This window comes from Strongylocentrotus purpuratus, unplaced genomic scaffold (genome assembly GCF_000002235.5).
Source record: "Strongylocentrotus purpuratus isolate Spur 01 unplaced genomic scaffold, Spur_5.0 spur5_scaffold_17, whole genome shotgun sequence".
Lineage (NCBI taxonomy): Eukaryota > Metazoa > Echinodermata > Echinoidea > Camarodonta > Strongylocentrotidae > Strongylocentrotus > Strongylocentrotus purpuratus.
This window is the reverse complement of record NW_022145602.1, coordinates 27,171,395-27,194,726: the sequence shown is the minus strand read 5'-3', so window position 1 is coordinate 27,194,726 and position 23,332 is coordinate 27,171,395. Positions and strand designations below refer to the sequence as shown.

At 37.9% G+C, this 23,332-nt stretch overlaps 1 protein-coding gene across 1 annotated transcript; it reads left to right on the top strand.

Annotated features, from left to right (window-relative positions):
- The first annotated feature begins 8,797 nt into the window (after positions 1–8,797).
- Positions 8,798–21,443, top strand: LOC581759 (plexin-B). The gene is made up of 9 exons (XM_030988336.1): positions 8,798–9,905; positions 12,919–13,137; positions 14,360–14,497; positions 17,043–17,158; positions 17,913–18,042; positions 18,400–18,556; positions 19,177–19,276; positions 20,370–20,484; positions 21,366–21,443. Exons 1-9 carry the CDS (start codon positions 8,892–8,894, stop codon positions 21,441–21,443), a joined length of 2,067 nt encoding a protein of 688 aa, XP_030844196.1. The 5' UTR covers positions 8,798–8,891.
- Positions 21,444–23,332: the final 1,889 nt, after the last annotated feature.

Below are 23,332 nucleotides of genomic sequence, written 5' to 3'. Positions count from 1 at the left end.
GAAGTGGGTTATTGATGTAGACAAATGCTCATGTACCCTTTACAACTCTTTTCATGTATGTTATTACCAAAGAAAAAAAATGCCAGTCAGTCACTCAATAGTGTCTGACAGTGAAGTCTAGCAAGTAAACAGGTTTCCTTGCATAATATGAATATGAGGACACTGCTAACGTTTAAATTTCACAGATAGGACATACATGACATATTCATAATTCCTGCGAAGTTCTACAGCATTTGAGGTTGGCTGCAAAAGGGACATAGTACCTTTAATGAAATTATTAGAGAAAGAAGATGATTCGTTGTACCGTCATCGAATCTTTATCCTTGTCTGAATTGAGCCCCCCCCCCCCTCCTGCGCGAAGCGCGGAAGCTTTGACGTTTCATTAAATTATTAGAGAAAGAAGACGATTCGTTGTACCATTCTCGACTCTTAATCCTTGTTTGAATTCAGTTTCCCCCCTCTCGCGCGAAGCGCGGAAATGTTGACGTTTCATTAAATTATTAGAGAAAGAAGATGATTCATTTTACCATTCTCGACTCCCAATCCTTGTCTGAATTATGTTGCCTCCCTCCCGAACGATGCGCGGAAGCTTTGACATTTCATTAAATTATTAGAGAAAGAAGACGATTCGTTGTACCGTTCTCGACTTGTCAGAATTTTCAAATATGTTTCTTTTTTAGTGTGTATCCGCGGCTCGAGATTTTATGCGGCCGGCCCGGCCCCCCTCTATTCAATAACGTTTGCCAAGCCTTCTGGAATGACCCCAAATCTCCCGATTACAGTTTTCCCTTATTCGTCGTTACTGTTACTTAGCGCCTTTTCCTTGTCTTTCCCCATTTCTCACCCGACTTTTCTCCCCCCCCCCCCCCCCACCTACTCAGTGTTATCTAGGGTACGCACATGTATGTTCCCTCTCTTTGAAAGCACCCATCTATCTCCGGTGTGTAAAGTCAGTACGGGCCGGATTTTTGTGTATTATGGGCCGGACTTTCTTGCGTGGAAAGTAACTCTTTATCGGAAATTTTGGGAACATAAATTCGGTCCCTCTGACCCCGGAGTGGGAGGGAGGGGGGGGGGGGCTTTCTTCTTTATCTCTTCTCTTCTCTTTTCTTTTCTCTTCTTTTTTCCTTTCTCTTTTCCTTTCTTTTCTCTTCTCCTTTTTTTTCTCCTCTTCTCCTTTCTTTTTTTCTCTTCTTTTCTTCCTCTTTTTTTTTTTTTTTTTTTGCGCCGCCAATAGGGGGGGGGGGGGGGGGGGGGCGCGGCCGTTTCGGCCCCCCCCCCTGGATCCGCTACTGGTATATAGTCCAGATTCAGTCCGTTCGTTCTTTTTATCCCCCACACACAGCGCGGTCTCTCCACTGATCGCGCATTTCCCAAATTTCCGTCCACACGAACTCGAGGTCCACTCACAACCTTAGCTTTTGGTGGTCTCAATTTGGATCATGTTTGTTCATCATGATTGCATGATTGAGTGTTTTTTAATAAACTGAACTGAACTGATGCCGGCTTCTGTGTTAAGATTAAGGTACTTGATTGCAATACAAAAATGTCAGCCAAAGTGATTAGTAAAGCATGGGTGCAGGGAGGAATAGATAGAGCTTCCTCATTCTCCCGCGCAAAGCGAGGAAGCTTTCCTTTTGCGTTTCATCAAGTTTTGAGAGAAAGAAGACGTATCATAGCTACAGCTTCATCTACTCTAATTCGATGCCGGCTTTTGTAGCTTCATGGCAAACATTCCAGGGGGCTCACTTTTCAGAAGCAGTGGCGTAATGGTCAGATGAGCAGAGGGATCGTCTAGGGCCCCTGCAGGTGGGGCATGTCACTAATAATTATTTTGGCGGGTGGTCCAGGGGGCTGAGCCCTATATGAAGCTCAGGGGTTTTAGGCATTTAATTGCGGTCAGATGAGCATATTTTGATACTTCATTATTTTGTGCCACTAACAGGTCTCTTTCTTTCTTTTCTCTTTAAAGGTAATGCAAAATTTGGGAAACTTTAAAAACTGGATTGATAGTAAATTAATTCTTTTAAATTTTGATATTTTTGGATGCCCCTGTGCGATTATTATAAGCACTAGAAAATTTAGCCTCTAAAACATTTCTGCTTTCAAGAAATTTAATAATTCAAATTTTTCAAATATTTCAAATAGCGTGGTAGCTGCGACCATGAAAATCTCAGAATATGCAGTTCTGATATATAATTTCCAAACGGGAATAGGAAATCGGTCGTAATATTATATCAATCTTGAGAGGGAGCTATACAACATAAAGAGTTTATTATTTACAATTTCATCACTTTAGACTCGATTTCACCGCGACAACAATCATTGAATATTGTAAAATTGCATATGCTTCCATTATACACTGTCGCTCATAAAGTTGAAATATTTTAGTTTTACCCCAATTTATGGAATTATTTTAAAAATAATTTAAAAATAATAGATCTAGATAATGGTACACATTCTCAGATTTTATTGAATAATAATTTGACAATGTGTGTTTTGCGTGACTGCTAAATCATGTGTATGCTACTATGCTTATCAAATAGGGGACCTACGCCCTTAAGTCATAAATGACAGTAATGAGGATTAATGCCCCACAAAAGGGCACTAATTAATATAGCACATCGACACGGTTTTGATCATAGGGCCTCACAATTACGAGGCCATTGCTTTGTCACTGAATCATGACTGTACTCAGCGGGGGCTAGGGTAGGGGCAGTTTCTATAAATAAAAAAAAACACTGAAAATGCAATACATTTGCAATAATTAATTGCATTTTACCCCGATTCCCAACATAACAAATCCTCTGTGTGCCCATGCCTTGAGCCATAATGCATGGCCGTCCAGAGGGAAGTATATATATATGTATATTTTGTTTGGTCCCGAAATTTGAAAATGTGACCGATCGACATTCCGTTCCGCGGGGGGGGGGGGGGGGGGGGGGGTTAAAGTCATCTTTTTTAGGTCATCCATTAGGATTTTTATCTAAAAAAAAAAGCACAAGGGGGGAAAGAGAGAATTTTTGTGAGTTAAAGGAGAAAGAAACAAAAATGAAAGAGAATTAAACGATAGAAGAGAGGTGCGAGAGCTTGAGGAATTGCATTTCTTTTAGATAAAAACCTGGGGCGTCGCTAAACGCTAAAAGGGGAGAATTGTGAGGTGCGCGAAACCCCCCTTCGTGTTATGCCGTACAACAGTGTTAATATTGATGACGAACAATTTAATTCTGGAGCATGGGAGATGGCCATCTCGGGTAAGATTTCCTTTGGTAGGCCTATATGTACCCCATTCCCGTCTCCAAGTCTTCGAAAAAATGTACATGGCTGATATAGACATTGCTTTTGTTTTAATGGTTAGAAAAGTGTTTAAAATTGTCACAAATATTGTTGACTAAATTAGTAATTTAGGTGTAATGAATTTGATGGCAAAATTTCTCTTAAATTATATAACTAGGACGACTACCCCCGGACAACTACCCCCAGACAACCTCTACGACAACTATCCTCTAGGACACCTAGCCCCGGACAACTATCCTAGGAGGTATAGTCTGGGTGGTAGTTGCCCGGGGAGTAGGTGTCCTAGGGGGTAGTAATTGTCTGGGGGTAGTTGTCCAGGGGTAGTTGTCCTAGGGGTTAGTTGTCTGGGGTGCATTACCCGGGGTGGATGTCCAGGGGGTAGGTGTCCGGATACGGAATATTAGGCCTACATGCTACACAATAGGTACTTCAAACTCAACTAAACACTTTGAGGAAAACCCTAGCTGTTTACCCTCAACATCCTTTCATCATTTTTAGAACGGTACGTTTTTTAAAATTTAAATAGGCCTACTGACCAGATTATAGCATTCAGTATACAAGAAGAAGGTTAAAAAAAAAGAAATGGGAAAAGGAGAGAAAAAAATAAAAAAAAGTATAGGCCTTTATAACTAGAGATTTATGAATAGTACGAATTTACAAATAGTGAACGAAAAAGAAAGAAAAAAGTGAAAGGCGCAAATATTCTTGAAAAGCAAGAAACGCCGATACTACCAAAAAATAACAACAACAACTAATTGGCTGTAGAAAAACGACATCTGTCTTTGGTTTTTACCTCTATGGAATTACACCGCCCTGTTTGGAACATGGAAAGATAGAGGGAGCAGGGAGATGACTGCAATCTCCCTGGAGAGAGCATGTGTGCAGTACATGGAGGGAGCGAGAAACAAAAAAGGAAGGAAATGTAATACTATAACAAATAGAGAAAGAGAGAGAGAGAGAGAGAGAGAGAGAGAGAGAGAGAGAGAGAGAGAGAGAGAGAGAGAGGGAGAGAGAGAGAGAGAGAGAGAGAGAGAGAGAGAAGGGAGAGAGAGAGAGAGAGAGAGAGAGAGGGAGAGAGAGAGAGAGAGAATTTTGCCGATTTATGCACGGCGCTACTATATACTCGCATGATTAGATGACAAGATATTCTTCTTGGAGAATGGTAGACAGAAATAAACGTCTGGAATCACATTTGTCAACATTCCCCAACGAGGCAGAGGAGCCAGATGTTATCTCGGCGGAACAACTGAAGGTTTTGGTCTTGGAGAATTGGGTGAGCATACATGATTGAAATATATGAGTAGATAGACTAATGTGAATTTACTGATTTATTTTGAAAAAGTTGTATTAGTCTTCGTGATCTAGTTCTCAACAGATTTTTTGGAAAAGGCTAGGAACATGTTTCTCTTGAAATTACTCTTTGATTTTCATCGTCACGCGTCAGGAAGTACTTTGACTGCGGTTGCCGTCACCCTGCCCCTGGTAGTGGTAGCCTACTCCAGTTATGGCTCCGGGGTAATTCCACGCATAGCTGCATTACTATCCTGGCTGTATGTAACACCACTGTACAAAACTCAACTAATTTCACTCAAAATCGATACTTGAGTGACAATTGATGCCACATAAATAGCAGTAAAACACATCAACTCACCGATGTTAAAGTCTACTACTAGAGTCTACTACTACTGGCTGTCAAACTTACAGCTACATCAGTTTCATTGTGTGCATTTGTGTGTTATTTGTGTATTGACTATTCATGTGTGCAATTGCTGCCTATTAGCATATAGTGCAGTGCTATAGAGGTCAATACACATTAGCATTGACTCTCTATGCTTTGCTGGGAGATTCTGTGAGAGCCACGTACCCAGGGAATTTCGGTGCTCGAATCATCTGCATCAAGCAGTGGCGTATCTGCCGCCCCTGGTCTGCTAAAATCCCTTCCAGGGATACCGCCCTCCCCACGCCAATTGACAATCCACTTGCTTCGCTCGCTACGCTCTACCTAATCTGGCTTATGCCGAAAGGGTGCGTAGTGTCCCGTCGCGTCGCACCCCCCCCCCCCCCCGTTTTGCTAAAAGGGTGCGTTGACTAGTCTTCCACATCAGTCGTTTTAATAGAATTTAAGGGCTAGAAATTTTAGTTGTTTAAATTAAAATAATCAAAATAGAAACAGATTAAAAATTAGATAAAACTAGTTTTTACGTAGTCTTGCAGATCAGGCGTTTATAAAAATGAAAATGAATTAAAATGAATTATTTAAAGATGTCAAATAAACATAATATCCAATTCTTTCTATGTATAGAATTCATTTTTTGATGTAAACTAGTCATGCATAACAGTGGGGCTTTTCTGAATTCCATACATAGAAAGAAATGGATATTATTTTTGATCAATTTTGATAAATAAACGACCTGTATGAAAGACTAAGTAAACACCTTTATTTGACATTTTTAAATATCAAAGTAAGTTATTTGAATGTGTTTCTGTTATTTATTGATTTAATTTTTATAAACGCCTGATCTGCAAGACTATGTAAAAGCTAGTTTTATTTGATTTTTAATCTGTTTCTATTCCTTAAATTCTATTATAACAACTGATGTGGAAGACTAGTCAACGCACCCTTTCGGCAAAACAAGGGGAGGGGCTTTGGACGAAGGGTCGCGTTCCGGTCAATGCAACACTCCCAACGCACCCTTTCGGCACAACCGGGGGGGGGGGGGGGGGGGGGGGCTTTGGACGAATGGTCACGTTCAAGTCGACACGATGCTACCAACCCTTTCGGCATAAGCCACCTAATCTTAAATACTTTAGGCCCCCCACTTTGAAAAAACATTGAGCGGGGCCTAATGTTAGGTGTTTAAAGCTGTTGAATTAAACTGAAACCCAAGGCTAGTTATTGCTGTTGGCCCATCCCTACTGCTGTACTACCGGTAGTCTTGAACTGACTGATTTTTACAATCCAGTGATACCTGAGTTACTAGGAAACTGTACCTTGTCAATTATTTGGTTGTCAACATTGTTGTGATTGAAGACCTTGTTTAGAAATGAAATAAAAAGGATAAACCTTATACTCTATGGACTCTTGATCTTGTTGAGGGAATCATTACTGTGTTAAGGTATACATGTATCAATATTAAACACTTACACCTAGAGATAACTGTGTCATAAATACCAGTGTCCTATAGACTTTATGTTATACCGGTATACTATATTCATGCATAGTCCCGCTTCTTGTGTAAACAGTCTTTTCCCCAGGAGAACCTAGAAATCCAAGGCTTTTCATAAATTTGAAAAATTCGATTTTTCTTCAGCTTATAGAGGGGGGGGGGGGTAGCACACCCCCTCAGACCCCCTCTTTCTGCGTACCGTAAGCACTGAAGCATGATATAATGTGGCGCTTAATATTTTTTCACGAATTTGGTCCCCCCTCGCCGCCGGCTGGATCTGCCCGTGCTTTAATCATCCAAGCTGATTAACTTTTGTTAAAATCTTTAGTAGATATGGACGCACTTGGTTAACCCTCTTATATTTACAAGATGAAGCAGAAAGTCCCATGCAGGTAAAATTTTCAGGATATTTACCACGCACATATTTAACAACCGGCTATTAATTAACTAAAAAGGAAATGGAACTATTAAAGTAAACATTGCAAGCGTATATAGTGGAGGGTACATTTTTTTCTAGTTCTGCACTTAGCGTACAAATATTGTTGTCTTTCCCTTTTGTGTTTACAAAGGGAATTTGTCCTTATTTAAGGGAGGTCCTGTGTAGAAGAAGAGCCATATCTAATGCACATTCATGTAGTGTATAAACAGGACCCGCATTTTTTTTGTAAGGGGCGCCTTTCACTTCTTGAGCGATGAAAATGAAAATGAAGAAGAAGAATGCAAAATAAGATACATGAAAGACTGTTAACAGGATATATTATGGTGGATATGTATCCATTATTATTAGTTTTTGAAGTAAAATTGTTTCTCCCATGTTGGATGATGCTTCTCTACGGTGGATGATGAAGTCATGCTGGTTCACAAACACAGGAGAGGAACAAAGAACAGATATTGACTGGATCATATCTAACTGGAGATGGCTACTACACTTCATATGAGTAAGTTTGCTAATATACATATAGGTACCCCCAGTAAACTATTGTGGAACACATGTCATGTAGGAAATCACAATTTTTTAAAAAAAATTTCAATTTCAATTTTGTGCGTGTGTGCCATTTTCAATGGCAAAATGCCCATTCTGTCCTGTAAAGTATCCTACAAGCATCGCACATCGATAATTTGGAGATGTTCGTTGGTTCATCGAACACAACAGTGGATATTCAACCAATGACCCATACAAAAATTCTTCCTGTATGTAGGAACTGTAAGAGACATTGATCCGCATAACAGTCCGTGTTTATTTTTAAGAATACAACTTTTGTCAGTAAAATACAACTTTTGGGATTAAAGAATACAGTTTTTGAACTCCAGAGGTTGGCAGGTCTGATACCACCATAGAAATGGTTAAGCCAGTGGACTACCCTACACCTGTAGATTAGTCAGCTTGCCTCTAAGAAAGTACTCAAAACGTGATTATGTGAGTGATTGTTAAAAAAACTGTATTTTCCTTTTTTAGTTCTTTATCATGGTTCAAGTTGTTCAAGTTTGATCCCTCCTCTGCTTTTATTACAAAATTGAACTTTCACCCTGTGCCATGGTGTTTTCTAAGGGTGCATCAAAGCTTGGAATTCTATTCAAATTACTTCTGGCGAAATTTGTTTTGATATATTTTAATGCGATTACTTCCTCTTTCGATATATTCCTATACACTGTAGAGTATATTACATTTACAACGAACCGCCTAGAAGACTTATAAGGTAGGGAAAATGTTAATGTGGTTTTATTCATTTATCTATTCTTGATTTTATGTTTTATTGTTGATTAAAGCTAATATTCTCTGGGTTTCACGAGAGTATCTTGCCATACTTTATAAATATACATACACAAACATGATATTAACTACGTTTGAAAAATCAACTCAAGGGAAACTCCAATACCCCATGTTTGGATATGTAATACCTCATTCTAATGTTTTCATGCTTCAAACAGAGGTGCCAACTGTTCCATTTTTTTTTGCGAACAACCCACATGTACTGTATGCACGTCATGCTCCGATCTGGGTACGTACACGTATACACAATTTTTTTCAAAAAAACTGTTTTTTGTCCAAAAATACTGTTTTTTTCCCTTCATAGAATACTTTTTTGTTGTTAATAAAGGTCGGCATCTCTGTTCAAAGATGATGGACAGGGCTTTTGAAATTGCCCTAAGGTGAATTCCAAAGGCCTTTGCGATTATGTTCACATTGGCCAATATATTCATATCAATCTCCATCCATACACAGCTAATCATCAAAAATCTTAAAAATTACAAATATCATAATTAATTCTTTGATATACACTATAATATAGACTGAATTAAATTTTAAAAAACGCAATCTAAGTCATTGGAATTATGACTTGGAACTCATCATATGGTTAATTTGCCATTACATTTGCCATAGGTTCATCATCTCGAACTACCAAGGATCAAATACAAGAGGCAATCATGCCACCAGGAGATGTTTTGAAGCTGGGCATCATGCTACTCTGCCTGCTTCTTATCATTCCGTCGATCTACTCAGCTCCTCTCTCATCCTACCTGGTATCATCCTTTACCAGCCCTGACCCCACCCTGCCATTCAACCACATCACCATCAACAACATCAATGGAGAGGTCTATATTGGAGCAAGGCAGAGTCTCTATCAACTCAACTCAGACCTGACTCTCAAACACACTGTGGATACTGGACAATGCCCTTCACCAAATGGAAATACAAACAACAATAAACTTCTTCTTGTAGCTCCATCACCTGAGGACAAGCTCATCACATGTGGTGGCTGTGATGGTTACTGCGAGACAAGAAGCCTGACTAATATATCACATGATGTAGTGAGATATGATTCGACCGACACTCAGATTGTTGTGAAAACATCAGATGCACCCACTGTTGGAGCTGTTGTTTTAGGTGCTGACTTTGTAAGGAATGGTCAGGGTATTTTTGATGGTGGATTGTACTTGTTTACAGGGATCAGTGATGCAACAGTGAGCATTCGATCCGTCAAAAAGCACAATCTTGAAGCCCTGAGTGTCGTACAATCGGTAACACCACCTGAACCCAACACCTCACAGAACATTTTCAGACATTTGATCACTCACATGGAATATCTCTACTATTTTATCTCGAGGGGAGATGGTGCATACTTGGGGCGATTGTGTCGTAATTCATTAGATCTTAATTTTGAATCCTACACAGAGATAGAACTACAGTGTAGCTCTCACAATGTGATCCAGTCTGCTCATATCGGAACAGCAGGATCCCAGCTAGCTGACTCATTCAGTATTGAGAGTACTGATGACCTTCTGTATGCTGTATTCACAAGTGGGAGTTCATCTGGTCTTTGTATCTATAAGATGAATGATGTCCAGCAGAGCTTTGAAGATGCTGTCGTGGGATGTATCCAGGGAGACCAAGGCAAAGGAACAACAAACAACTACCTTGAAGACAGCACTTGTAACTCAGTAAGTCAATTAAAGTACAAGGTACATGTACATCTACATTTGTATAATCATGATTTATTGATTTTCATAGCTTTCTTTAGTTCTCCCGAGCATGTAGTTGATTTGATTTGATTTGAGTGAATCTCAACAGGATAGCCCCATTCTTTCTTAGGGGCCCTGCATTAAAAAATCAACATCAGTGTAAAATTACGAACACAAAACATATCTTGCATCCAAAGCTGACAAATGTCCAGGTGTTCCTGTATTCGTGTAGATACAAGATGAAACAGGATATTGCTTTTCTTGTTTTCTAAGAATAGAATATTGACCGGAAAGTATAGTTGTAGGAAATTTTGTGCATGATACAATTGCAAAGTTTTTAAACTTTTGCCAATGACATCGAAACAGACATTTTTACATGAATTAAGTTGGAGGGGATATAGTAACTCTGCCGTCCGTAAAAACATCTGGTTTCCGTTCAACGACTTTCGAAATTTATAAAAACTAAAAAACTTTAGTAATGTTTGATGGATTGTAATGACATTTGATATAAAGGAACATGGTATTAAAATACAGCCTAAGTTTGATTTGGAGTATGTAGGTCAAAGGTCAAAGGTCAAAGGTCATAGCTCATATATGCGAAATAAGCTAATTATATATGCGGAAATGTGGTTTTCATTCAATAACCTAAGTAATGTTGTTGAGTGTGTACGTCAAAGGTCAAAGGTCAACAGCTCATAAAATATGCAAAAATTATTAAATATAGGCCATTTGTACCTGGCGAGGGGATGCTACATGTAAGTACGGCATTATATAACAAATTTCATGGAGCAACACTTTTTGTATTGGTGTACCGGTAATTAAATGCTAGTGGAATAGTTTCTCTCTATGCCTCATCCGTCATCACCTCTTCTGTCACGGTTTCTTCCTCCATAGAGAAGGCTTCATACTGTAACTGTCCTTAGAAATTATTTATAATAGTTTATGTGCTGTGGAATGTAATAATTCTTCTCCATTTTCATTCTTTTCTGGCAGCTTGCTTTACTTCATCAAATTCAGTCCAGTTTACAGCTTATGATGAAATGGGGGCTTTATAGGAATTTCTAACAGTATGCTAGTGGAATGCTTCCACTCTCTGCCTAACCCACCACCATTTTTGTTAAGGGATACCTACATGTACCTTCACCTATGTACCTAGGTATAATAATAAAAAATCTACCGGTGCTCCCGGTAAATTTTGATGAATTTCAAATAGCACCTACGGCCGTACAATTATAGCTGTGACCATGAAAATTTCAGAATATGTGGTTGGTATATATAATTTCCAAACGGGAATAGCTAATTGGTCGATTTCAGTCAAGAAACATTGTTTTATAACTTAATTAATATCTTTACCTTGAGAGGGAGCTATGTAACATAAAAGGTTTATTATCTACAATTTCATAACTTAAGACTCAATTTCAACTGCGACAACGATCACTGAATATTGTATGATCGCATATGCTTCCAATATGTTAATTTGAACCAAATTCATGACCCCATACCAAAACTTTGTAATACCCTTAACAAGAGTAAATCAAGTGTTTATGACTAAATAACCACTTGACCAAGCAACAAGTTTTGTATCCATTAACTGATGGTTGTGATAAATAAGTAATTCTTTGGTCTTTAAAGCACCTTTATTGATTGGTTTCACAGGTTATCCAAGGCTGAAGGTAATAATCACGTTACTTACACTGGCTAATCTTCTTATTGTTCTGTCCGTGAATTTCTGGTTGTATAAAATAAGTAATTCTGAGGTGTCTTACACACCTATTTTAAATGGTTTCAAAGTTACCATAACTTTCTTGGTGATGATCACGTGGCTCAAACTGATTACTAATCAAAGCTTGGCATCCGTGATTTTTAGGTGTGAAAAAATATGTAATTTAAACCAAATTCATGACCCCATACCAAAACTTTGTAATACCTTTACCAAGAGTAAATCAAGTGTTTATGACTAAATAACCACTTGACCAAGCAACAAGTTTTGTATCCATTAACTGATGGTTGTGATAAATAAGTAATTCTTTGGTCTTTAAAGCACCTTTATTGATTGGTTACACAGGTTATCCAAGGTTGATGGTAATAATCACGTTACTTACACCGGCTAATCGTCTTATTGTTCTGTCCGTGAATTTCTGGTTGTATAAAATTAGTAATTCTGAGGTGTCTTACACACCTATTTTAAATGGTTTCAAAGTTACCATAACTTTCTTGTTGATGATCACGTGGCTCAAACTGATTACTAATCGAAGCTTGGCATCCATGATTTTTAGGTGTGAAAAAATATGTAATTCTTCGGTGTCGTAAAACACCTTTTTAAATGGTAGTCAAAGTTACCATAGGCTCTGTGGTGATGATCTCATGACTCAAACTGATTAATAATCCAAGCTGTGAATCCATGATTTTTAGGTGTGAAAAACTAATAATTCTTAGGTATTTTAAAACACCCTTTTAAATGGTTTCAAAGTTACAATAAGTTTCTTGGTGATGATCACGTGGCTCAAAATGATTATCAATCTAAGCTGCGCATTCGTGATTTTAAGGTGTGAAAAATGAGAAATTCTTAGGTGTCTTAAAACATCTTTTTGAATGGAAGTCAATTAAGTCAAAGTTCTGTGGTGATGATCTTGTGACTAAACCTGATTATTAATCTTAGATGTGAATCTGTGATTTTTTAGGTCTGAAATATGAGTAATTCTGGGGTACGTGTCCTAAACATTTTTAAAAATGGTTTCACAGTTACCATTTAAGTTCTGTGGTGATAATCCTGTGGCATATTTCCAGTTGCAGCAGTTGCACCAGTATGCCAGTGGGACGGTTCCTCTCTCTGCCCTTCTTCACCGTTCCTGATGTGACATGCACCTCCATTGTGACAACCATAGAGAGACCACCACATACTGTGGCATTCATGGGAGGTACATAAGGAGACTTTCAAAAGTTGTGTCTCTTTCGTAAAACTTATTACTTTTCTTCTTTTCTTTCTTGGCAGTTTGATTTCTTCACTCCACCAGATTCAGTACAGTGTACAGCTTATTTTGAGGAGGATGGTATGGGGAATATTTTCCACCGGTATGCCAGTGGAGTGGTTCCCCTCTCTGCCTCACCCATCGTCATCATTCCTGATGTGATACCAACCTCCATTGTGACAACCATAGAGAGACAACATACTGTGGCATATATAGGAGATACACAAGGATACCTCCACAAAGTTTGTTGGCCTTTGATATATGTCAATTTTATGAATATGTTGCATTGATACCTTACACTTTAAAATAAGTAGGCAAACTTTGGACCTAAATCGCTGAACGGTGAAGGCTTGATTAGGCCGGTGCCTGGACGGCGACCGCCCTGGCTGCGACTGCCTGGGCACCGAGCATACTTTGGGCGGCGAGTGAAAGTGAGCAGGCATCGCCCGAATTTTAACTTCAGCAGCGACCGAGCGATACCCTAAAAACAAGCGGTGCCCGGGCAGCCGCCGCTTAGTGCCTGGGCGAAATTGGCTCAAAACTTGCCGCCTGGCCGCCGAGCAGGCTACTTTTAGGTGATGTGACCATAACTTAAGTCAGAACATATTCTATCACATGATTCGTAATAAGAGCTTCCATTTCATTTTTTGAGAGGGGGGCGTTTACAAAATCTGGTCTATACCTTTAATTTACATCAAAACCTATTTACCAATATATAATGGTTACGTAGATGTAGGTATTTTCCATGTTGCTTCCGAATATCAAAGACCCCGTTCTCATTTACTTCGTTGGAGCGGTCTAACTAAGACCCGTTCCTCAGGAGCAGTTCTTAGGTGAGTGAGAACGGTCAAAGTGGTCCAGGAAGTGGACTTCTGGACCGCTCCAGAAGACCACCTCGGGAGGTGGTCTTGAAGAACGGGTCTTATTAAGAGCGGTTTGGACCGCTCTAACGTGCAATGTGAACGGAAGCGTACTTTGACCGGAAGTGAGCTAATGACGTTCCGTGCGAAACATGTAGCACGGTACATACGGTTTGTATTCCGGGCGCGAAAAAATTGACCTGCTGACCTGAGCTGCCATAGCAACAAGACCACTTTGACTCGTGGAGCGGTTTGAGCCATAAAAAACTGCTCGGAGTGTGAACCCTCGCAAACCGTTTCTCAAGACCCGTTCCTCTGGAGCGGTCTAACTAAGACCACTTTCAAAGTGAGTGAGAACTTACAAAGTGAGTGAGAACGGGGTCAAATTCAATGTCTGTCATAGGTTCATCGTAATTGTGTAGGAAAATGTACATGAGATAACCCAAATTAGAATGCATCTGTTGTAGAAAATCTGAATTTTTCATTTTAAGCAGCACTTTAAGAAAGCTTCTACATGTAGAATGAAATAAATGAGAAAATATCATCATCAGGAAAAAGAAGTTGAATTTAACATTAAATTGAATTTTCATGAATTTTCCTCCAGACAAACATCGTTAATAAAGTCTTCGGCAACGTCTATGAGACTGTCTCGCTTGGAACTGGATCTGTCTTAAAGGAGATGTTCCTCCATGAATCTACAGAACAGCTTACACTGGCGACAAGTTCAGAGCAAGGTTCACAGGTAAGTTACAACGATAGCCTACATGCACCAGATTGTTTCGGAGTTCATCATATTACCTGAAATAAAAAAATAGTGAGCATATATACATGAATAGAAAAAAATGTTTTATGCAGATGATATTGATCAGTATCTACATCTGCATAAAACGTTTTTAGGAAATCCATACGAATCGATGGTACTCTTAAAAGGTAAAATGTACATTGTACATAAACCAAGGGTCTATAAATAACCGACCCTTGCAGAACACCTGGTGCTGGTATGTGAGCTGATGACAGCACACTGTTGATCGAGACAGTTTGAGTCCGAGATGTTTTGGTGCGAAACCAGTCCAGTGCACGGTCATAGATCTCAAACCAATATGACATCCCTTGCAAAATAATGTCTTATTGTGTAGAATGCAGATGAATAGTCCAAAAGTACAGTGGCCCAGAAGGGACGTCGCGAATCGTGAGCTTTGTTGTAAAATTCACTACGATAATTGAAACAAAATGTCATGAATTTCATAACAAAGATTCGCTATTCCATGGTTCATGATATCCCTTCTGGGCCACTATACTCTACAGCCTTCACCAAAAACTTAAAGATTGCAATTGGGCAATAGTTTTTGAAAAATCTTCACTGCAGTCCAACCTTTGATATTTAATGAGAAGACAAATAAAAGACTGTTTAAGGCCATTCTGGAAACAATCTGTTCAAAAAGATTCATTAATGATGTAGGTTGTTATTGGAACAAACTCATCCCGACATGCCTGCAGTAAACAATTTAAGTTGGAATGTTATCCAGGCTACAGTTTTTATTCCTCCGTTACGAAGTAGCCGGAGGCATTATGTTTTCGGGTTGTCCGTCCGTACGTACGTCTGTACGTACGTCTGTACGTACGTACGTCCCGTTCTCATGATCGCGTTATCTGAAGAACCGATTGATGGATTCCTGCCAAACTTTGGTCATGTATGTATCTTGCAGAGCCGATGGACTGATTAGATTTTGGGGTCACAAGGTCAAAGGTCACAGGGCTCATTATGTATGCAAAAACAGCTCGTGATCGCGTTATCTGAAGAACCGATTGATGAATTCCTGCCAAACTTTGGTCATGTATTTATCTTGCAGAGCCAATGAACTGATTGGATTTTGGGGTCACGAGGTCAAAGGCCAAAGGTCACAGGGCTCATTATGTATGCAAAAACAGCTCATGATCGCGTTATCTCAAGATAATGGTGGATAATGATGGATTCCTGCCAAACTTAGGTCATGTATGTTACTTGCAGAGCCGATGAACTGATTAGATTTTGGGGTCACGAGGTCAAAGGTCAAAGGTCACAGGGCACATTATGTATGCAAAAAATAGCTTGTGATCGTACAATCATTAGAACAGATTGATGGATTCCTGCCAAACTTCATTTATGTATCTTGCAGAGCCAATAAACTGAGTAGATTCTTGGTTCATAAGGTCAAAGGTCAAAGGTCATTGGCTCATTATGTATGCAAAAATAGCATGTGAAAGCATTCTCATTAGAACTGACAGATGGATTACTATTTAACTCAGGACATCTTGCAGAGCCAATGAACTGAGTAGATTTTAGGGTCATGAGGTCAATGATCAAAGGGTCATATATGTATATGAGAAATTGCTTGTAATCACGATATTCTGAGAACCTGTTAATGGATTACAATTGAACTGGAATTTTTAAAATTTCTTCTGTTTTGGTTTCTAAAATTGCTCTATGACGGAGGCATCATTTTCGACTGCGCGCAGTCGAAGTTCCATCTAGTTTGTAAAAGAAGTCTTTATTATCTCTGGAACTTGCTTTTTTGTGACATATTTATAGGTTTGGAATGAAGTTTTTTTCTTCTGGAAAATCAAATGTGAACATAACATGTGGATGCATTCTTAGGGATTAGGATATCCTCTCAAGTTTATTCATGAAAAACTGGAACAACTCCCTAGCACTGCAATCAGCCCATTGCATTGGTTATGTGGATACGCTGTTTTAGCGCTTTAAACTGCATTCTTGTACTCGGTGCCTTGAATATCTGATGTTTTTTTTCTTGGCCATAATTAGATAATGAAGATGTAATCCGTTCGAGTCTTCAAAGTTGCCGTTTCGCCTTACAAAGCTAATCATTTTGCCACGGCGAGTCTAGTCGACAACGTACTGTGTGTGATAATAGAAGAGCATGTTGGTCCTGGAGAGCGCAAAAAACAGATTCATACTGAAGTATGAGAATCTCCTCACAGAAGGGCTCGATATTGATTTCTCATAATTTCCGCATATTTGTTTATTTTTCATTTAATTGTGACAAATGGCATGAAGATCAGGAAATGAAACGCCCTGCAATGCTACATGTATAAATCTAAAAATAATAATTCCCTTTTTTTATTATTACAAATTAGGTCCTTGCATTTTAGTTTGCAAACAATACAAGAGCTGTGGTGATCGAGTGAATTGGTGAAAAATAAATCCATAGATACACGTACATCTATCAGCATAATGTACATAAATAAATAATGCTGCTCGATCTTTGTTTTTTGCAAACAAAATGTAGGCCCTGACATTGGATTTGACAAACTGTGGCCAATACCAGACCTGCGGTGAGTGCATTGGAGGCGATGGACTAAACGATAGAGACCCTTACTGTGGATGGTGTACTCTAGAAGCAAGGTAAGTGCTTTGGTAGGCATGGATGAGGAAATGATGGAGACCAGTATTGTGGATAGTGTACTCTAGAAACAAGGTAAGTGCATTGGAGAGAATAGAGGAAATGATGGAAACTCTTATGGAGGGTGTACTCTAGAAGCAAGGTGAGTTTTTTTGGAGAGAATGGAGGAAATGATGGAGACCCTTATTGTGGACCCTTCTCACAGTAGACACTCCAATTATGACATTCCTGATATGACCCAGCAAGCAAGATATATATGTAAAGCAACTAAGGTGCAAGACCCGGAAGCTGGGACACCCCCCCCTTTGAAGTTAGACCTGCTTGGAAGCTTGGCAGCTGGAGACGGCTTTCTTCCAGAAGCTTTGGTATTCAAGGTATTCAAGGACTTTACTGCAAATAGTTTAGATACCAGGTACAGCTAGCTGCTTCAATCTGTGATCTACGCGAGCTGTACATAACATTTTATACTTTTTTATGAGAGACACATGATACTCCGACACTGAAAATAACGTTTGGAACGTTGGAGCATACCTTATATGTTTAAACTGCATGAAAATAAGTGAAAGTAATGCCAAAGAACGTATATATCAAATAAATGATTTCATGATATGTCCATATAAAGTAATAGATTACGAATATTGCAAAGAATAGATTATAGATTAAGCTCTCTTGTTGGTTTATTTATGCAGGTAGATTTGTAAGAAAGTATGTTGTAACATGCAAGCTATTTGAACCTTATCTTGATTACTTCCCAAGGTGCACAAGATATGAGGCATGCCCCTTCCCTGATGAATCAACTCGATGGTTATCGTACGATGCCTTACTGTGTGTATCCATCTCAGATGTCCAGCCAAACAGTCTCCCTTATCATCAGACACAACAAGAAGTAAATACATTTAAGATTGTACTTTCTCAGATTTTCTTAACCCTTCCACATATCAATGCTGGTCTGATCACTTTACAGGTGATTAAAACATATTTTGCACTACATATAATTATCAGTGGTACTTGACTAGCTCATTTGGGACTCACCATACAGAGACTGCTGGCATCATGATGATCAGTTATACAAAATATTAAAATTTATATTATTACCCTTTTCATGATAAGGTTTCAAATTCAATAGCCAGGGAATTAAAAAAAGTATTAAAAGTAAATGCAATAACATGTACGATTACATGTGAGATTTCCTGCGCATGTGAGTCCTGTTAAGAAATCTCTTTCCCATTCTTGTTTAATATAGATTACCATGACAGTACAACAACTCCCGGATCTTAGGAGCAGTTTTCAATACATGTGTGCCTTTAATGACTCGTATGAGGTCTCTGCTACAACTACCGGAAATAGTGTCACCTGTACATCCCCTCCTGCAGACAGCATACCTACAATTCCAGATGGATGTAAGTACATATAAAGATGAAATGTCAATCAGTGCGCATTGCACATGTACATCATCATGTGCATTGTCTTTGCAAATTTAATGACAGTTATGTGGGGTTTTTTATTGCCATCTCGATATATAACATGTGCAAACTACTGATATGCAATAAAAGTACCAATACCTGTGAAAATTCATTGAAATATATGGTAAATATTTTGTTATCTAATGTATTTATTAATATTTTGTTGTGGATATTTTGAAAGGCAACTCATTCAAATTACACAATTAAGAGACGTACACTCCCATGCAGGAATCTACGAAGTAGATTGAGTTGAATGTAGAACCCAAGGTGAAATGTCTCCTTGATTTGAGACCTTCCCATTGTATAAAGGTGTTCAGATGTTTATGAAATAATGTACATGTTTGACTGATGTATTACAATGTATTTCATTCAGTATTTAGTGGCCCTTTAATAATCTGCTTGATTTTCTTCGTCGGCAGTCACCATGCCCTGACCCTCAAAATATAATTGCCATTGGACAAAAATCAGAAAGTGGATCATCATCCTATACTTATACATGATTTTGTCTACATTAAAATGATTAGTATGTTTAACATTTCTTTTCATTTGCTTGCTAGTGTACTTCTTGAACTTGCCTCTGTCTATTGTCTCAACTGAAACGGATGTCGACTTTGTGACCACAGATTTCTTCATTTATGACTGCAGTCACATTAAATCGTAAGTTCTTGAACTTGATGATGGTAATGGGGTTGTTGGTAATGATAACGCACATGGTACACAATAACAAATGGAAAGTTATTCTTGTTAATTGCTTTAGTAATACAAATAATAATAATAGTCCGTTTTTGGAAAGCACATTACACTTAGTCTCTATGCGCTTCCAAAGAGCTTCGGAAATTATTACCCTAGTTTTAGCTCCGGCTACCGATATCGGCGCTCAGTGCTTTTCAAGGAAAAATCCTACCAGGTATCCATTTACCTCACCTGGGTAGAGTGTGGCAGATGTAGATCAATGTCTTTCCAAAGGACATTAGTGTCGCGGCGGGACTTTGATTGAACCTGGACCTTGTGATCCACAATCCGGTGACATATCCACTCGACCACGACACCTCTACATAAAACATAGTACTTGGTTTTGGCTCAGAAGTTTAATCTTACTTTTATAAACACTTTTCTATTCCCTTATCTAGATCTCATTGTAAGGATCAAAGAAGGCTTGTGCTTTTGCTTGAATTGATTATGTATAGAAATATCTAGAAATTTATTTAAAAGGTTAAAAAGTCTGCATTTACATGCAAGCACCACATTTTTTATTGAGGCTCCACTTGGTTTATTCATGACAACTCAATTACCCTCAGTTATATGAATATCAATTAGACTGCCTTATGTTATTTTATTACAATAGGTACAGTGATATTTTGATAGCCTTTATTGGAATTGGATCATGAATTATAAAGACTACCATACGCTTAGGAATAAACATTGATTTTCATTCATATATATGTATTTTTGTTTTCACTGTGCTTGCTCTGTATATATTTGTGTAGTCTTTGTTATGGTGTAACTTAAGATAGGGAAATTTCAAAGAATTAGAGATTTGTTATTAGGCATATTTTTAAATCTACCGATAACTAATAAGTGAACAAAAGTAGGCCTACATTGTATTCATTTCATTGTACTTGTGTAATGTTCAAATTGGAACTGCTGGCAGTATTTTAGAAAGGGTTTGACTTACATCATTGTAAATAGTCGTATAGTTTTGGTATATTACTGTAGTTTTAATACAATTATGATTATCAATTTTTTGCAGATGTTCATCTTGTGTTACAAGCCTTTTTACATGTGTCTGGTGTGTTTATGATAACAAATGTACAGGCGATAGCAGCTCGTGTCAGCCAGGAGATACAGTCGTTATTGGAGAAAATGTAAGCACTACATGCAGGGATGTTAGTTTTCAAGCAAAGCCTGAATTCATGCCATGCAAGTGTTTTCATGCCAAAGTTTCAGCTTTCCTAGGGTACAAAATGGCTCATTGTAGATGGGTTCAGGCCCTCTCATAAATTTAAATTCTGTCTGGCATCCTAAAGGAATAAGATGTCCATTTATTGACGCACTGTTTAATCTCTCTTGATCAAATGGCATTTACAGATATATCTCCTTATGCTTTATGGTAATTTAAACAAAGTTTTGGGGACAACTTGCCCAAGAATCCTTTGCTTTTTGGGGGCTTTATGTTGCAAATCATATATCGAGAAGCCAATCTTAAAATATGTGAACAACTGTTTACAATGCACATACATAGATTAAATACACAAGTTCTAGTAATGAATTGAATTACTGCTCATTTAAGCATGCATATTTCTTTTCTTGCCTGCTTTATTGCTACAATTAGTACATGAAATTATACATTTTTAACTAGACATTGAATTTGTCACGGAGACAAATTGGGTGATCTGCCGCTTTGATTGAGGCATAACACATGTAGAAACTCAAGGTAGATAACATGCCTATGTACAAGCTCATTTAGTAATCAAGGATGTAGAAACAGTAGAAATGATTGTGCTGACTAATTTGGTACAACCCTGTTACCATTAAATAGATGACAGGAGTAGGCGAACAAATAACAAAATAACACGTCGTCCATAAAGTTAAAGCACTGATTATTTATTATACGATTATCTAGATCATACAGAGCAAGCAAGAAAAGCGATGTTGACAATCAAGAATCTTGAGGGGAAAATTTGCAGACGAGAATTTTAAGAGAGAGATAATGAACCAACAGTCTTTCACAGAATCTGACCATGAGACCAAATGGCTAGACTACGACCCCGCCAAGTATCGTGTTTTGACAGTTGGAAGGGTCGATGATAAGGATATCAAGTAGGAGCATTAATCGGCCGATCACCTAATAACACAGAGTCAATGAGAAATTCGGAATTAAAAAAAAGATCCCAGCCTCCGTTCATATAACACGTACAAGGAGAAACCATAATGGCAGATTTTGCAATCTTCATCTTAAATCAGAATTTTGACCATGATCCTGTCTTCTGATCAAAAATTGAATCTTAGTACACTTGTAGAGTAAAGTCTCAGCTAATAAAATATGGGAGACATCAGAGTAGGGATAGACGAGATATATTCAATTAAAACAACACCGGCAAATATTACCTAATTAAATCAAGTTCAATTGTTTTCCTCAAAGTGGCACTATGTTGATGTCAAAGCATTCTAACAGCAAACATTATACATGAAGTCTAACGATGTATTTATGTAAATTTATGGAAAGCATGTTGTGTTAGAATAGCCTTGTGCTAAACAAGATATCCAATAAAGTCTACTACTACTATTAAGATCATTACATTTTTCCAAATTGATTTTGCCATTTATAAGTAAGTGAGCATGCCATGAGCATGCATTTAGGATACTGGAAATTTAACCAGAATTTTTTGTAAAGAAATGCAGATTTTTCTTAAAAGCAAGAAACTTTCACAAATGGCATGACTTCAGAGTTCTTTATTTTGTGCATGCATTTTTCATAATCTATGACCACTCTGAGAGCAATCATTTTGCAAGATTTTGTTTTGATATAGTAGTCCATGATACTGCATTTGATTTTCTGATTTCTGTATTTTTTTTTTTAAATCACGAAAAGTTCTTATAGTGCTTGGTAAACAGTGAGGCAAATCAAGGCATGCTATCTGAATAGATCTGTTGGATTTGATTATTTCTACATGATTAGGATTAGTAAAGGGTTTAATTTATTGTTCAAACATTTGTTCCAGCAGTTGTTTATAATCTTGATAGCCAGCATGCTAATGGATTTCACATAATTAAAGGGCAATCCAACCCTTGTAATAAGTTCTTTTGTATGAAAGCAGAAAAAGAAAATAAATATAATGGCAAAGTTTGAAATAAATCATTGTGTTCGATTAAATCATTTCAAATGTACTTGTATGTTTGGATATTAGCTAGATCACAGAGCAATGTATGTAATGTACAGTTGAATTTTTTGAAGACTTATTTGAATTCCTACTGATAATTTAAAGTAATTCCATTACAAGTACTACAGAGTCTTTTTTAGACAGAGAAGCAAACAAATCAAACCCAAGCTGGAATTCACAAAAGTGTTAAATTCCAAAGTCCTAGAACTTGATTTGACCAATGAAATATGTATGAGTGCCCAACAACCAACTTTAACTCTTCACTAAACTGTTTTATGTTCTTTTGTTTGACTTTAACAGACTTGCAGGATAGATGCACCAGGTAAATCTAAGGGACGTGTTACTCTAAACTTAGCTTACAAAACATTGATTGGTCATGCCCCAAATGATATGTCTGAAGTATTATCTTTAAAACCACATCCATAAATAATATAGACATAACATATCTCGCACAATAACAAAAGTAACTCTTGTACATGCATATTGCTCTTTCAGTTGTGTCGCTCCAAAGTTTCGGAATAACCTCCCACCAGACATTAAAAAAAGCCTCATCTGTTGTTGTCTTCAAAGTTTTGTTGAAGATATGCACTTGTTTTCAGGAGCTTTTTTGCACATTTTTTGTATTGTGTGTCTGTCAAGTAGCACTGTTTAATAGGAGTTCTGTTTTCATCACAGCGCAGTAGAGAATATTTATGTAGTAGCTGCGCTATATAAATCGTTCTAATTATTATTATTTATATAAAATTCACATTCTAAATAAAAAACTGACTTAATTTATGTACTTATTTATTGTATGATAGTGGCCCATGGCCCTGTTTCATAAAACTTCTTA

Bases quoted from the DNA above. Each gene is read 5' to 3' on its own strand.
- LOC581759 (XM_030988336.1), top strand. From the start codon at position 8,892: ATGCCACCAGGAGATGTTTTGAAGCTGGGCATCATGCTACTCTGCCTG. The intron at 9,906-12,918 runs GTAAGTCAATTA...CTTTCTTGGCAG, and splicing joins AAGACAGCACTTGTAACTCA to TTTGATTTCTTCACTCCACC. The intron at 17,159-17,912 runs GTAAGTGCTTTG...TTACTTCCCAAG, and splicing joins TGGTGTACTCTAGAAGCAAG to GTGCACAAGATATGAGGCAT.